General features: G+C 38.9%; 1 protein-coding gene across 1 annotated transcript; it reads left to right on the top strand.

The window, feature by feature from the left end:
- The first annotated feature begins 5691 nt into the window (after positions 1-5691).
- LOC138167901 (olfactory receptor 10P22-like) lies at positions 5692-6864 on the top strand. The gene has a single exon (XM_069096865.1). It carries the CDS (start codon positions 5935-5937, stop codon positions 6862-6864), a length of 930 nt encoding a protein of 309 aa, XP_068952966.1. The 5' UTR covers positions 5692-5934.
- Positions 6865-14834: the final 7970 nt, after the last annotated feature.

Below are 14834 nucleotides of genomic sequence, written 5' to 3' on the forward strand. Positions count from 1 at the left end.
GAATGTGTGAGGGAAAGCTCACTTTCATCTGAATTGGACAAAAGAAGGTTTAACATGGTTTCATGCACACACAGACACATACACACAAACACATGCACACACACAATTTTGGTACACAAATACATTAGCTTCAGCAGGGAAATATCAGGATAATAGGAGAAGGGGATGGTTTACAGGTGGGGCAGGTAGGGTACAAGTAAAAAAAATTTGATGTGGCTATGATGCATCAAGAAGAGGAAAGAAAGAATAAAAACTTGAAATGGGGACTTGAGAAGAGGAAAAGAAGAGCAGTGAAGTAGAGAGATCACATCAGTTATAGATCACAAAGAGTGAAGCAAACTCTTTTTTCACCACCTTCTTTGTAAGGAGAGAGTGGGGGGGGGATAAAGAAAATAGAAAAAAGACTAAGAGGACAGGATGGAAGGAAATACACAATTGATGAGTATAAACACAAATATAAATGGAATGAAGTCCCCCACAAAATGGAAGATGGTAAGAATATAATTTAGAAAGCAGAGCCCAACAAGTTGTTTACATGTGTCATACAGATTTCTACTAAGGGAATGGGTGGAATTTTAATTCTGTGTCAGATGAATTTAATTTAATTTAATTTAATTCTTTTTGGTGTATTTTGAAATGCAAGGATAGCAATCGTGGTTTCTGAGAAAGCAACAGTATAGATAGATAAGATTAAAAAAGATAAACAGGAAACTTCATTCTACTTCAATTCACTAAGGATAATGAATCAGTATCACTACTTAACATATGAGGAGACATCTAGAGGTAACAGGGTGGTGCCTCTGGATAGAATGCTTGGCCTGGAATCAGGAAGACTAGAGTCCAAATCTGGCCTTAGGCAATCACTAATTATGTCACTTTGGGTAAGTTTCTTAACACCTGCTTGCCTCTGTTTCTTCATTTGTAAAATCAGAATAATAATATCACCTACCTTTCAGAGTTGTTATGAGAGTCAAATGAAACAATATCTGTAAAATATTAGTACAGTTCTTGACTTGTAATTTGTACCTAATAAAGGTTTATTTCCTCCTTTTGTACCTATTTAGCTGTACTGAATGTTATAGCATCTGAATACTTCTAGGCAGGTAGGTGTTAGGTAGCTACATGGTGCAGTGAGTAGAGTGTTGGAGTCAGGAAGACATCAGCTCAAATCTCGCCTTAGGCATTTATTTGTTGTGTGGTGACCTTAGTCTAGTCACTTAACCTCTGTTTGCCTTAGTTTCCTTATTTTAGAAGTAGGAATAATAATAGTAGAGTCCTACCTCAGAGATATTTGGGGTCATGTCTAGATCACTGTGATAAAGCAAATTATCATGATAAACTGAGACACACAAATTATTTGGCTTTCCAATGCATTTAAAATTGTAATTAACCTATACTATAATCTATTAGGTGTCCAACGGTATTATGTCTGAAAAAAACAACACATATACCTTAATTGAAAATACTTTACTGCTAAAAAATCACTAACTTTCACCTGAACCTTCAAGGAATTGTAATCTTTTTGCTGGTAGATGTTTTGTGTAGACGTTGATGGCTGCTAACTGATTAGGTTGGTGATTGCTGAACTCTGAGGTGACTGTAGCAATTTCTTAAAGTAAGATAACAATGAAGTTTCCTACCTCAGTTGACTCTTCCTTTCACTTGAACACTTAGAGGTGCTCAAAGTTAATAATTAGTCTAATTTCTATATTATTGTGTCTCAGGGAATAGGGTGGCCAAAGGAGAATCAGAGATGGGAAATAGCTGGTTTGTGAAGGTCAGAACAAAGAACATTTGTCATTTAAGTTCAGTGTCTTATGTAGGTGTTGTTTATGGCACCCCAAAGCAATTACAAAAGTAACATCAAAGATGACTGATCATAGATCGTCATAACAGACAGAATAATAATAAAAAAGTTTGGAAAATTATGAATATTACTGAAAGATGACACAGAGACGTGATGTGAGCCTATTGTATTTGAAAAAATGACACCAATATTCTTGTAACACAGGATTGCTAGAAACCTTCAATTTATAAAAAATGCAGCATTTTCAAAGTGCAATAAAGCTAAGTGCAACAAAATAAGGTATGTCTGTACATACTTCCCTAGATAAAATAAGGTAAAAATTTTAAAATGCCTTACTAACTTTAAAGTTTATATAAACATGAATTACTATTAATTATTAATTCAAGGAGAAAATAGGGTAAAATATAATAGCAAGAATTTTCACTGTACCCCTTTGTACCTAGACAAATGTACCCAAAAGATAAAGAAGAATAAAGGTAAAGATACGAATAGAATTTTAGAAAAGTCTTGTATGAAAGCTCTCTTTTGATTTCTGAATTAGAACAGAAAAGTTTCTCCCTTTGGGCATCAGCTAGAGTGCTGGACCTGGAATCAGGAAGGCTGAATTTCAGCTTCTGTCTCAGCAATGACCTGGTTTTGTGGTTCTATCCAAATCATTTAATTTCTCAGCATCAGTTTCCTGATCTGTAAAATTTGGATAATAAAAATAGAAGTTATATTATGCAATAATTTTGCACATGAAATGAAACAATATTTATAAATTGCTTTTCAAGCCTCAAAGCACTTTATAAATGCTATTGCATGTTTTTCAGCTATACATAATACCTTTACAAAAATTGATCAAGTATTAGGGCATTAAAAGCCTCACCAATAGATTTGGAAATACAGAAATATTAAACATGTCCTCTACTGAAGATGATGCAATAAATGTATATTCAATGAAGGGAATTTGGAGAAAGGATTAAAAATCAATTCAAGACTCATTAATTCCAAATAATTTATAGGTTAAAGTACATATCATAGAACACCAGATAATTACATTGAAGAAAATGACAACAATGTGACAACATTTTTTTGATGTAAGCAAGGCAACCTTAGCGGAAAATGGAAATTTCTCAACTCTTAACCTGAAGACTGAAAGATTGGAAGAATGACTTGGATATGCTTATAAAATAATTAGAAAAGCAACAAATCAAAAAGCAAACACTAAACTATAAATCCTGAAAAATGAAAGAAGATACTAAGAAATTTGTAATTAAAACAGCAGCCACAGCTCATCAAACTTAGAAGTATAACCAGGTGCTGACATTATGAACAAAATAAACCAAATAGCTAGTGGATTTGACTAAATGAACAAGAAGGAAATCAATCTGCCAGCATCAAACTTGGAAAAAGTGGACTCAGAAGAAATGAAGATAAAATAGAAGTTATAAACACCTATTTTGGCCGTGTGTCAACAAAACTGTTAACACTGATGGAATTAATGGATTTGTACTGAGATGCAAAAGGTTCAGATTAATTGGACAAGAAAGAGAATCTGCTTTATCTGTTTTCAGAAAAAAGACCATAAATTAGCCATAAATGAGCTCTCAAGGCAAAAAAAAAGACCATGACAAGATGCATTTACAAGTGGATTTGTTAAGCATTCAAAGTCCAATTCATTCCAATATTACATAAACAGTTTACCAAAATAGCAAAAGAATGAATCCTGCCACACTATTTCTATGATACAAATGTTGGATTGATAGGCCAAACCAAAAATATAGGAAAGGAAAAGAAAGCACTGGACTATTATTTTTAATGTTTATCAAACCAAAAATATTAAGTAATTTATTAGCAGTGAGGTTAAAGCAACAGAGTAAAAAAGATTATACAGTATGTTCAGGTTATATTTATTTTGGAAATACTACATCCAATATATGAAAATTTTAAAACAAAACAGACCATGTTAATAACAAAAATAATAAGTTGACATAATTTTATTAATATAGCTGAAATTTTTTTGACAAAAGTCAACATCCATTTACATTAAAAATCCATTAACACTTTTTTGTCTATATTAATACTTGCATTGCTTTATTCACAGGTTGTGGTGAGGAAGGTGCTTTGTTACCCTTAAAGTGACATCTATATATGTCTCTAAATATGTATATATCCCCACATGTATATGACATATATAATATATATTGTGGGTATGTTGTGGGAAGGAGGTTGACTGGCACAACACTGATCAGTCAAGTCTCCCCCAATCTATATGATGACATTTAAAAATATAAGGAGCAGGTAAGGAAGACAATGAAATATTAAAATGTGTCCCATTCAGATTCTGGAAAGGTTACATTTTTAGTTTGAGTGGTTCACACCCAGAGTGATATATACTCTGATTATAAAGTATTTGAAAGTGGGAGGGACTTATTTTTCATCCCCTTCGGTCTTTGTTGGGCCTCTTCAAGGTAAGTCTGAAGAGGCATTCATATTTCTTTCCTCCATTAGGAACTAGAAAGAAATGCTTCATTCAACTTAAGGGCAGGTGGTGTCCCTGGTCTTAAAAGAATAACCAAGCCCATGCTAGGGAGTTCTCTCTCCTAATCCATATGAGAACTGGATGGAAGAACCTAGCTCATGAGAGAGCATCAAAGCTCTCTGTGGTTGCTGCATTGCCCAGTTATAGTTACTGTCCTTGTCTAGTATATTAGATTTTTCTCCCCTGCAATTTTTTTGGAAGTGGTGCTAGATACAGCTGGCAGCTGTTGTGGCAGGAAATACATCAGCACTGATGCTGCTGGTGGCATCCCCATCTTCCCTCTTGCCTGGTGTTCTGCTCCTCTTACTCTCAGGTTACTTATACTCATAGTTTATGGTGGCTATGATTATCTCCAGGTTCCCAGCATAGTTGTTAAGCTGCCACCTCATCTGTTTTCTAGGCCACTTTCCATCTTACCCTGCATGAAATGTTTTTCAAATTCAGCTTCACATTTTTAAGAGCAGTGTTTGTATGTGTGTGTGTGTGTGTGGTGGCTTCCTTCCTTTACATCAAGATAGGGAGCTTGCTTGTCAATCAAATTCTGGCTGCTTCAGTCTGTGTGAGTATTAATTGCCTAAAAGCTGAGGGGAGGAAAACTAGGTGATTTCCATGTTGACCAGGAGACATGAATCTTGAGAATCCACATCTACCTCATTTTGCAAGTGCTTCTACCTTAGATTCACTGGGTAACATTGAGTGCATATTTGCCTCTTTCTGAACCTCCATTTCTCCACAGAATTGAGATATTCTTTCCCTCTCTAATCATTTTTAGGGAGTTTGGGTGACTGAGATGAGTCTGAGATGTTTCCTGACCCAGATCTCTGTACCTCCATTGCAGGAAGCTCAGGGAGCAGAAGGAGCTGTGGAACTACTGTTTACTTCTCCTTAGCAAGGCCAGGCCCTAAGGACAAAGTTTCCCTTCTCACTTCTTTGTTTCTTCTAGGTTACAGTCTGATCTCCTTCTTTCCTGCTCCCCACTCTGGGGATCATGGATCTCCATGGGCTTAGGTTCAGGGACAGTAAATCAGAAAACCACATGGGAATGACTGCTAGCATCTATCACCTCTAATAGGGGCTCTGGGAGGAATACCCATGAGTGATATGGATCTTATCTAAAGGTTAAAGTTTCCCCCATTCTTTCTTTTTTTTCTTATATGTTATCTTCTCTACAACTCAAAGTGTTCCTCTGATCTCTCCATTCTCTCTCTCATTTTTTTGTCCCCCCCCCTTAATATTTCTCTCTGCCTGCCTATATCTGTTCTTATTTCTAGTTACCTTTAAGACTTAAAGACTGAGGTTTGTGTCCATGGAACTGAGGGCTTGGTGAGGTGAAATGGACCACACTGATGTTCTATACTGCACCTTGCTTCCTGGCTAAATCCCATTTTATTTCTGATCAATTAAACAATAATTATTTATGTTATAGTTTTCTCAGAAAGGACATTCTAATATCCTACTGCTCATGCATCACAATCTCCACACCTGGGAAGTTCTTTTCTTCTCTAGCCTGGATTACAATGTAGAAGTTTGTCTACATCTTTCTTTTATTTTGGACTATTAATAACTATCCCCTGTTCCTGTCCCCAGATACAGATTTAGGGACATGGCTGATGCTAATGGGACAGCAGTGACTGAGTTTATTTTGTTGGGCTTCTCCTTTTTGGGGCCCCACCAGAGTGCCCTCTTTTGGGGAGTTCTCTTTGTCTATTTGGTCACCGTGCTGGGCAACTCCCTGATCATCACCCTTACCCTGCTGGACCCAGCCCTGAGCACCCCAATGTACTTCTTCCTTCGACATCTCTCCATGATAGAGATCCTCTACACTACGAGTGTTGTGCCTAGGATGCTGACTGATATCCTCTTCTCCCATCCTGCCATGTCTCCTGCCAGCTGCTTTACCCAGATGTATTTCTATGCCCTCTTTGGCATTGCTGAATGCTGCCTGATCACTGCCATGGCCTATGACCGTTATGCTGCCATTTGCCAGCCATTGCATTATGCCATGCTGATGAGGCGGCAGGTGTGTGTGGGTATGGTGGGTGCTTCCTATCTAATGGGCATCATCACAGGCATCACCCACTCCATATTCATCTTTACTTTGCCCTTTCATGGCACCAACATTATTCGCCACTTCCTATGTGACAGTTTGCCTGTTTTGAGGCTGACAAGTGGAGACACATTCTGGGGTGAGGTTGGGACTCTTGCTAGCACTGTGCTCTTTATTATGACTCCCTTTGCACTGATCCTGTTTTCCTATGTTCGCATCCTCATCACCATCCTTGGGGTAGCCTCTGCTCAGGGCCGCCAAAAAGTCTTCTCCACGTGCTCTTCCCATCTACTGGTTGTCACACTCTTCTATGGGAGTGCTACCCTAGCCTACATGAGACCTGGAGTCAATTATACTCAGGACACAGACCAAATTGTCTGCCTTTTCTACACAGTTGTAACCCCCATGCTTAATCCTTTTATTTATACCCTGAGGAACAAGGAGGTGATGGGGGCCCTGAGGCGCAAGGTAGCAAAGCACCTTTGAAGTCTTTGCCTGGTCCAGTGCTTTGCTTGCCTTCCCTTTTGGTGAGTTTAGAGGTGCTTCCTAATTATTTTTTTAAATTTACATTGTGTATATATATATATATACACATACATATATATATATATATATACATACATACATATATATATATATATATATTAAACAATCAGGGTTAAGTAACTTGCTCCAGGTTACATGGCCAAGTTATTTCTGGGGGTGGTCCTAAGTATCTGAGCCCAGACTTGATCCCCAGGTCATCCCGACACCGGAGCCAGTGCTCTTACTTTCTGAGCCACCTGGCCGCCCCTACATTGTATATTTTTAAAAGCCCAATATTTATTTAATCTTTTACCCTCCCTGCATTCCACTAAAGAAAAACCAAAACCCTTTTGCAATATATATATATAGTCAAGGAAAACAAATTCCTACAATGCCATTGCCCAAAAGTGAGTATGTTTGTGCATGTTTAGTGTTTCTCACCTTCATGTCCTGATATATGTAAAAGGAGGGGGGCCTAAATCCCTAGATCTTTTGCAGAGTAGGGAGATTCCTGGAGGATTCTGATTGAGATGGGCCTGATCTTTCAGAAAGACCTCATTCATTTTCTGAAGTTCCCAGGAATATGTCAATTTTCATGTAAGATCCTGATCTGGCAGCTGTTTTCAGTTTTGTGCTTCAGGTGGAAGATGGATGACCACTTTGGATGGAAATTCTGTTATGGGTTGGACTAGATGTACTGGGGAGCCTGTGTCTGAGGGACATAGATATGTACATTGAAATCTTCAAGTAGAGGGGCAGTGTTTGGGGTGTAGGAGAAGGCTATGGGTTGGAAGCTGCCCTCCTTAATGTTACTTTTAACCCTGAGCTGTGATTTGGATTCTGTGATATTATTGGAGTGGTTGAGTTTGTTCTTGTCTTCTGAGTCTAGTGCTGCAGTTTGAGAGGAATTCCCATGGATTAGGGGACACAAATAGGAATGATTTAGTGTGAATGTGACATACTAAACTTTTATGCAACTGAGACCTGAGGACTCGGGACTCTTCTCTGCACTAGAACCTTGACAAAGAGCCCTTTCTCTGTGGTAAGGCACTCTATTGGCTATGTTCAATACCAGTTACTACTTTGGTGTTGAGAACTATCAGAGAATAAGCTCTATGAAAGCTTACCAGTGGCAGGGAGTATTGAGATCAGTTTAACAAACTTTCATTCAGTATTTACTATGTGGAAGACATTGTACACCGTGCTGAGGACCCAGAGATAGAGATATAACAGGATATCCTTTAAAGAACTTCAATTATATTGGAGGAGATGCAGAATTAGGCTTGATCTAAATTAGGATGTAAGTCTTGTTTTGATTGCTGGTGCCTATAGCTGCTCCTGTCCAACTGCTCTGATCATCACTATGACATCAATATTCCCTGCCTAGATATGTCTTTAGGAATCATTTACTCCATGATGTTATGAGTCCTACTCTGAACTTGGATGGATCTATAGCCTGTGTCTAGCTTGCTTGGTTCTGGGATCAGCAGATCTGACCTAAACTTTATTTCTAATGCACCTTTTCCTACCCAAATAGATTACCCTAATGAGATCCTGGTGGTGGTGATTTTCTGACCCGTCATATAATTTTTTAGGCTCACAGCCTTAATTTTTTTTGGAAGCAATTGGGGTTAAGTGACTTGCCCAGGGTCAAATACGTAGCAGGCTTCTGAGGGTGGATTTGAACTCATTTCTTCCTGAGTCCAGGGCTAGTACTCTACCCATTGTGCCATATAGCTGGCTTTTACCATGTAATTGTACCTGTACCCCCAGGCACAGGTTTAATCATGCCACTCCTCTTTTTAATAACCTTTAGTGGCTCCTTTATATTTTTAATATAAAATATAATATCCTGTGTTTAGTTTTTCAAGCCATTCACAGTCTGACTGTAATCTATTTTTCTAGAGTAAAGACTCATTACTCCCCACCATGGACTCTATGTTCTAGCCAAAAGGGTCTATTTGCTGTTGCCCAACATTATAGTACAGTCCCTCCTTTTCTGCCTCTTTATAGGCTGTTTCCTAAGTCTGGAGTCTCCTTCCTCACTTCTGTGTTTTAGAATCCTTTGGTCTCTACAAGGATTAGCTTGATCATATCCCACCTCAAATCTTTACCCATCTCTTCCCACCCCAATCATGAATATTGTCCCCTTGAAATTACTTTCTATATACATTGTATTTCCTTATTTATGTTGTGCTATTTTACCTGAGAAGAATGTAAGGTCCTTAAAGTTAGAGACTGTTTCAATTTTGTTTTTATATGTATAGTTCTTAAAACAGTTGCTGGTACATAGTAGCATTAAATAGATACTTAATTTAATTGCTTTCTTTTTTCTTTTGATAATTCTTCTATACCTCCCTCCCTTCATCCTTTACTTGGGATGCCTTTGATCTGCTGTCAAGAGGGGACCAAGTACAATTCTGTGTCTTTTGGTATGGCCAGGTGTGATAGTAATGGCAATTAAAGATTCCCCTGTATTGGCTTGGTTTTCAAATTGATTGTGTTAAAACCCAGAGTTTGTTAATCCCACCTGTGGGATGGGCTTGTTGATGTGAAAAGAAAGTCCTGAACTGGGAGGAGCTGGTGAGGTAGATTTGGAAAGACACTAGAGAGAGGCGGAAGATCTTTTTGGAAGCAGCACCTCGTGGAGAGAGAGAGACTAAGAGAATTGCTGGTGGCCGCTTTGAATTGCCCTGGACTTTTGAGACCTGCCCCCTGAGCTGCCAAGGACTGAGGAGACATGGCTGTTTTGCTGGTACTTTGTCTGTCTGTTTTGATGTTGTTTTGCCAGATTTGTCCACTGGTGAAAGACAGTCCTTTTGTTGAAGAAGTCCTGGAACCTGGCTGTTCGCTAAGAAGCCCTGAGACTGTCCTGCAGACAGAGAGTGAATACTGTCCACTGGTGAGGGACAGTGCTGATGTTGCAGGGGTCTGGAGACTGTCCTGCAGACAGAATGAATACTGTCCACTGGTGAAGGACAGTGCTGTTGTTGCAGGGGTCTGGAGACTGTCCTGCAGACAGAGTGAATACTGTCCACTGGTGAAGGACAGTGCTGTTGTTGCAGGGGTCTGGGAACCTTTCTGTTGGTTCGGAAGCCCTGAAGAAGGATTTTCTGGTTGTATGTTTACAGAAATCCTGGGAGAGGGTTTTGCTGATGTGTTCAGGGGTTCTAGGACTGTTCTACAGACAGAGGATGAATTCATGAAGGGACTGGCAATGTATCTTATGGCCTTGCTAAGCCTTGTCTCCCCAGGAACTAAGATTGCTGAGAACTTGCCTCGTGTCAAGATGAAGAAAAGATCTCCATTTGGGTATTAAGTGCTGTGTTTAAACTTGATGTAACTCTGGGGTAGATTCAATTGTGATCCAGGGGTGGGGAACTTTTGACCTTATGTTTGGAAACTAATCTCCATTTGAGAAGAGGGGCTTTGTGGTGGACTTAATTAAGGTATAGCCTAGGGGTGGAGAAGTATTTAGAACAGAGACTTTGTAATTGATTGAATGATTGGAAGGTCCTGGGGTGGGGTAGTACTTGGAGATTATTTAATCACGCTTAGTAAATGCTGTATTTGGAATGATGTCATGTTTTGATCTTCTCTGTTCTGGGTTTGTTACTGAATAACATGGAGAGCACCTATGCTGGTATTCTGAACCTTGGGAAGTTGCCTTTCTTTTGGCATTACATTACACCAGGTCTTGTTGAAGGTGAACTTGGAACATGTAATTTCAATTGTTAACTTATGTGTATAGTCATTAATCACAGAGCCAGAGAAGGCAACCAGAAGACTGGAGCAATACTGTCCCTGTGTATATGCCCTGGCAATCTTTGTTATACCATGAAGGTCAAGGAAATATGTTGTTTGATGTTGACATCTTTTTGACTTAATTATTTTAGAGGGAAGGGTATGAGAATTTTAGAAGCATCCGCCAGGTGCTAAATGCTTTTCAGATATTGTCTGGCTAAATCCTGAGTTGTGAATACTTCTCAAGACTCAGAAAGGTGATGATATAGAAGACTCTTAGCCATTTCTCTGTACTTTGGATTGAGAGCTGTTGGTGTAGAAGGAGGCATGAGGCTCAAATCAAGGAAGAACTTTATGATAAGGTTAATTCTCTCCCCAAGCTGACTGAAACGCACCTTTCTAGACTTATTACTCATTTCATTTTTCCTCTCACCTTGTTCCAGTTAAATTGGCTGTTCCGTCTCCCATCTTTGTTTCCTCAGGATGTACTCCCATGTTGGAATGTACTTTGTTCTCATCTTCATCTTTTAGAATTCATAGTTTCCTTCAAAATTTAGTTGAAATCCCATTTCCTACATCACCTATTTCCTGATCTTTCCAGCTGCTGGAGCCCTGGCACAACACAATTTACTCCTATTTTTTTGTATACACATACATTCTGTCTCCCTATAGAAACATAACCTCCTCATTGGCAGGGGTTGTGTCATTTTTTGTCTTTGTATCCACAGCATTTGACACAGTATCTGGCATGTAGTAAGTACTTAGTAATTTCTTGCTATTCTAGGTAAATACGTCCATGTGAAAGATGCAGAGGACCCAACTCTCCCACCTTTATTCAAATGATTTAACAAGAGTACCAGATCAAGCATTAACCCCCACATCCAAAGTGGTCCTTCACTAAGCTGATCCATCTAGTCCAGAGTAAAATAAAAGATGAGCAGAAACTGAAAGCCCTGGAAGAGGAAGCTCTCCAAAACCTCTCAGCCCAGGGATGTCCTTGAAGCTCCCTGACTAGGAAAACTCCAGCAGCAGAGTGAATCAGTACTGTGATTAGAGTTGTTCTGAGAGGGCATGGAAGAGGCAGGATCCTGCCCTTGGAAGCCTTAGAGGGTAGAGAAGATCAGCCAGTGTCCTGAGTAGGGATAACTACCCACAGAACTTTGACCTCCCAGTGGGACTGAAAGAGGAAAAGGCCTAAAAAGGCGATTTAAAGAAAAAGGAGGGGTGGCTAGATGGTGCAGTGTATAGAGCACTGGCCCTGGAGTCAGGAGGACCTGAGTTCAAATCTGGCCTCAGACACTTAACACAAAAACTAGCTGTGTGACCTTGGGCAAGTCACTTAACCCCAATTGCCCTCCCCCCCAAAAAAAGCAAAAAAAAAAAAAAGCAAAAGGAAGGAAAGGAAAATATGTTAGGGAAAAAATGAGGAGAAAGAGGAGGGAAGCTATTATCTGCCAGAGTCAGTGGATGTTGATGAAGAGTATGGAGAAAGATGTTGGGGAATGTGTGTGGTGAACCTCACTTTCATCTGAACTGGACAATAGAGGGTTTAACCTGGTTACATGCACACACACACATACACAGAGTTTTGGTGTACAAATACATTAACTTCAACAGGGAAATATTGGGATAGCAGGGGAATGGGGGTGTTTTAGAAGCAGTGTAGAGATGGTCTAAGCAAATAAAATCTTGTGTATTTATGATTGTTCAAGAAGAGGAAATTAAGAGTAAAGAAAGAATAAGATTTTGAGATGGGGACTTGATAAGGGGAATAGAGGAACAGTGGGGCAGAGAGATCGCTTCAGTTATAGATCACTTAATCTTAAGTGAACTCTGCTTCTTTACCATCTTCTTTGTAACTAGACGGTGGAGGGCAAAGAAAAGAAAAAAAATAATGACTAAGAGGACAGGATGGAACGAAATACACAATTGATGTTTCTAACCACAAATATGAATGGGATGAAGTCACCCACAAATTAGAAGAAGGTAAGAATATACTTTAGGAAGCAGAGCCCAACAAGTTGTTTACAAGAAACACATGACTCATAGACAATTCTTCTAAGCGGCTGCATGAAAAATTAATTCTGTTTCAGGTGTTTAATTCTTTCAGTTGCATTTTAAAAGCAAGGATTGCCATCCTAGTTTCAACAGAGTAACTGTTTTTTTTTAAGCAATCAGGGTTAAGTAACTTGCTCAAGGTTACATGGCCAGTTATTTCTGGGTGTGGTGCTAAGTGTCTGAGCCTGGATTTGATCCCCAGGTCATCCCAACACTGGAGCTGGTGCTCTTACTTGCTGAGCCACCTGACTGCCCCAAAGTAACGGTTAAAAAGGACAGGATTAAAACAGATAAACAGGGAAACTTCCTTATACATCACTTCACCAAGAATAATGAATCAATATCATTCCTTAATGTAAGAAGAGGCAACTAGAGGTAGCTGGGCGGTGCCTCAGGATAGAATGCTTGGCCTGGAGTCAGGAAGACCAGAATCCACATCTGACCTTAGGTATTCACTAGGTATGAGACCCTGGGTTGGTTTCTTAATGTCTGCTAGCCTCTGTTTCCTCATTTATAAAATTGGAATAATAATATCACCTGCCTTTCAGAGTTGTTATGAGAGTCAAATGAAATAATATCTGTAAAGCTTTTAACACAGTTCTTGACTTGTAATTGGTGCTTAATAAAGGTTTATGTCTTCCTTTCCTATCTTTCTAGCTGCACTGAGTGTTACAGCATCTGACCACTTCTAGGCAGGTTCTAGGTTAGGTGGTGTAGTTAGTAGAATGTTGAGTTAGGAAGACTTCAATTTAAATCCAGCCTGAGTCATGTATTTGTTGTGCAACCTTAGTCTAGTCACTTAACCTATCTGCCTAAATTTCCTTAATTTAAAAGTGGAAATAATAATAATAGAGTCCTACCTCATAGATATTTGGTATCACTTCTAGGTCACCATGATAAAGCAAATTTTGCAATAAAGTGAGACACACAAATTATTTGTTTTTCCAGTGCATAGAGTTATATTTATACTATACTGTAGTCTATTAAGTGTGTAATGGTATTATGTCAAAAAAAAAATCAAGACATATACCTTAATTAAAAAATCCTGTATTGCTTAAAAATACTAACTTTCATCTGAGCCTTTAGGGCATTGTCATCCTTTTGCTGGTAGATGTCTTGCCTAGACATTGATGGCTGCTGACTGATTAGGTTGGTGATGGCTGAACACAGGTGACTGTGGCCATCTCTTAAAATAAGACAACCATGAAATTTCTTACCTCAGTTGAATCTTCCTTTCACTTGAACACTTAGAGGTCCTTGTAGGGTTACTAATTAGTGTAATTTCAGGACTATTGTGTCTCAGGGAATAGGGAGGCCAGAGGAGAATGAGAGTCAGGGAAGAGTTGGTATGTGGAGCACTCAGAATGTGGAATGTTTATCATTTAAGTTCAGTGTCTTACATGGGCATAGTTTTTTGACACCCCTAAAACTTCCAATAGTAACATCAAAGACCCCTGATCATAGATCATCATAACAGATAGAATAATAATGAAAAATTTGATATATTATGAGAATTACCAAAAGATGACCCAGAGACATGATGTAAGTTGGTTGGTAAGTTGGTTGGTAAGTTGGTGTTGGAAAAATGACACCAATAGAACCATAACACAGGGTTGCCACAAACCTTCAATTTATAAAAATGCAACATTTTCTTTTCTTTTGTTGCTTTTTGGTAGGCGGAGGGCAGGGTTAAGTGACTTGCCCAAGGTCACATGGCTAGTAAGTGTTAAGTGTCGGAAGCCGGATTTGAACTCAGCTTCTCCTGACTCCAGTGCCAGTGCTCTATTCACTGCACCTTGTACCTGCCCCGAAATGCAATATATACATTAAAAATTTTTTTTAATCTTTATTAATTCCCTTGTTTACTTTTAGTTTACAAGATTCAGCTCCACAATTTCTTGAGTTTCAAATTTTCTTTCCCTCCCTTCCCTCCCCCCCATGGTAGCATACAATCAGGTATAGAATCTGCAAACACATTAAACATTAGTCAGGTTATAAAGAAGGACTGTATCAGATGGAATGAACAATGGAAAAGAGGAAACAAAACCAAACAAGAAAAAGAGCAGGTAGTTTGCTTCAATCTGGATTCAAACCAATTTCTTTCTCTGGATGTAGACATCTCTCATGAA

This window comes from Petaurus breviceps, unplaced genomic scaffold (assembly GCF_028583685.1).
Source record: "Petaurus breviceps papuanus isolate PSGF00001 unplaced genomic scaffold, PetGlider_PUasm1.0 325, whole genome shotgun sequence".
NCBI classification, from domain to species: Eukaryota; Metazoa; Chordata; class Mammalia; order Diprotodontia; family Petauridae; genus Petaurus; species Petaurus breviceps.

Coding starts and splice junctions, on each gene's coding strand:
- LOC138167901 (XM_069096865.1), top strand. CDS start 5,935: ATGGCTGATGCTAATGGGACAGCAGTGACTGAGTTTATTTTGTTGGGC.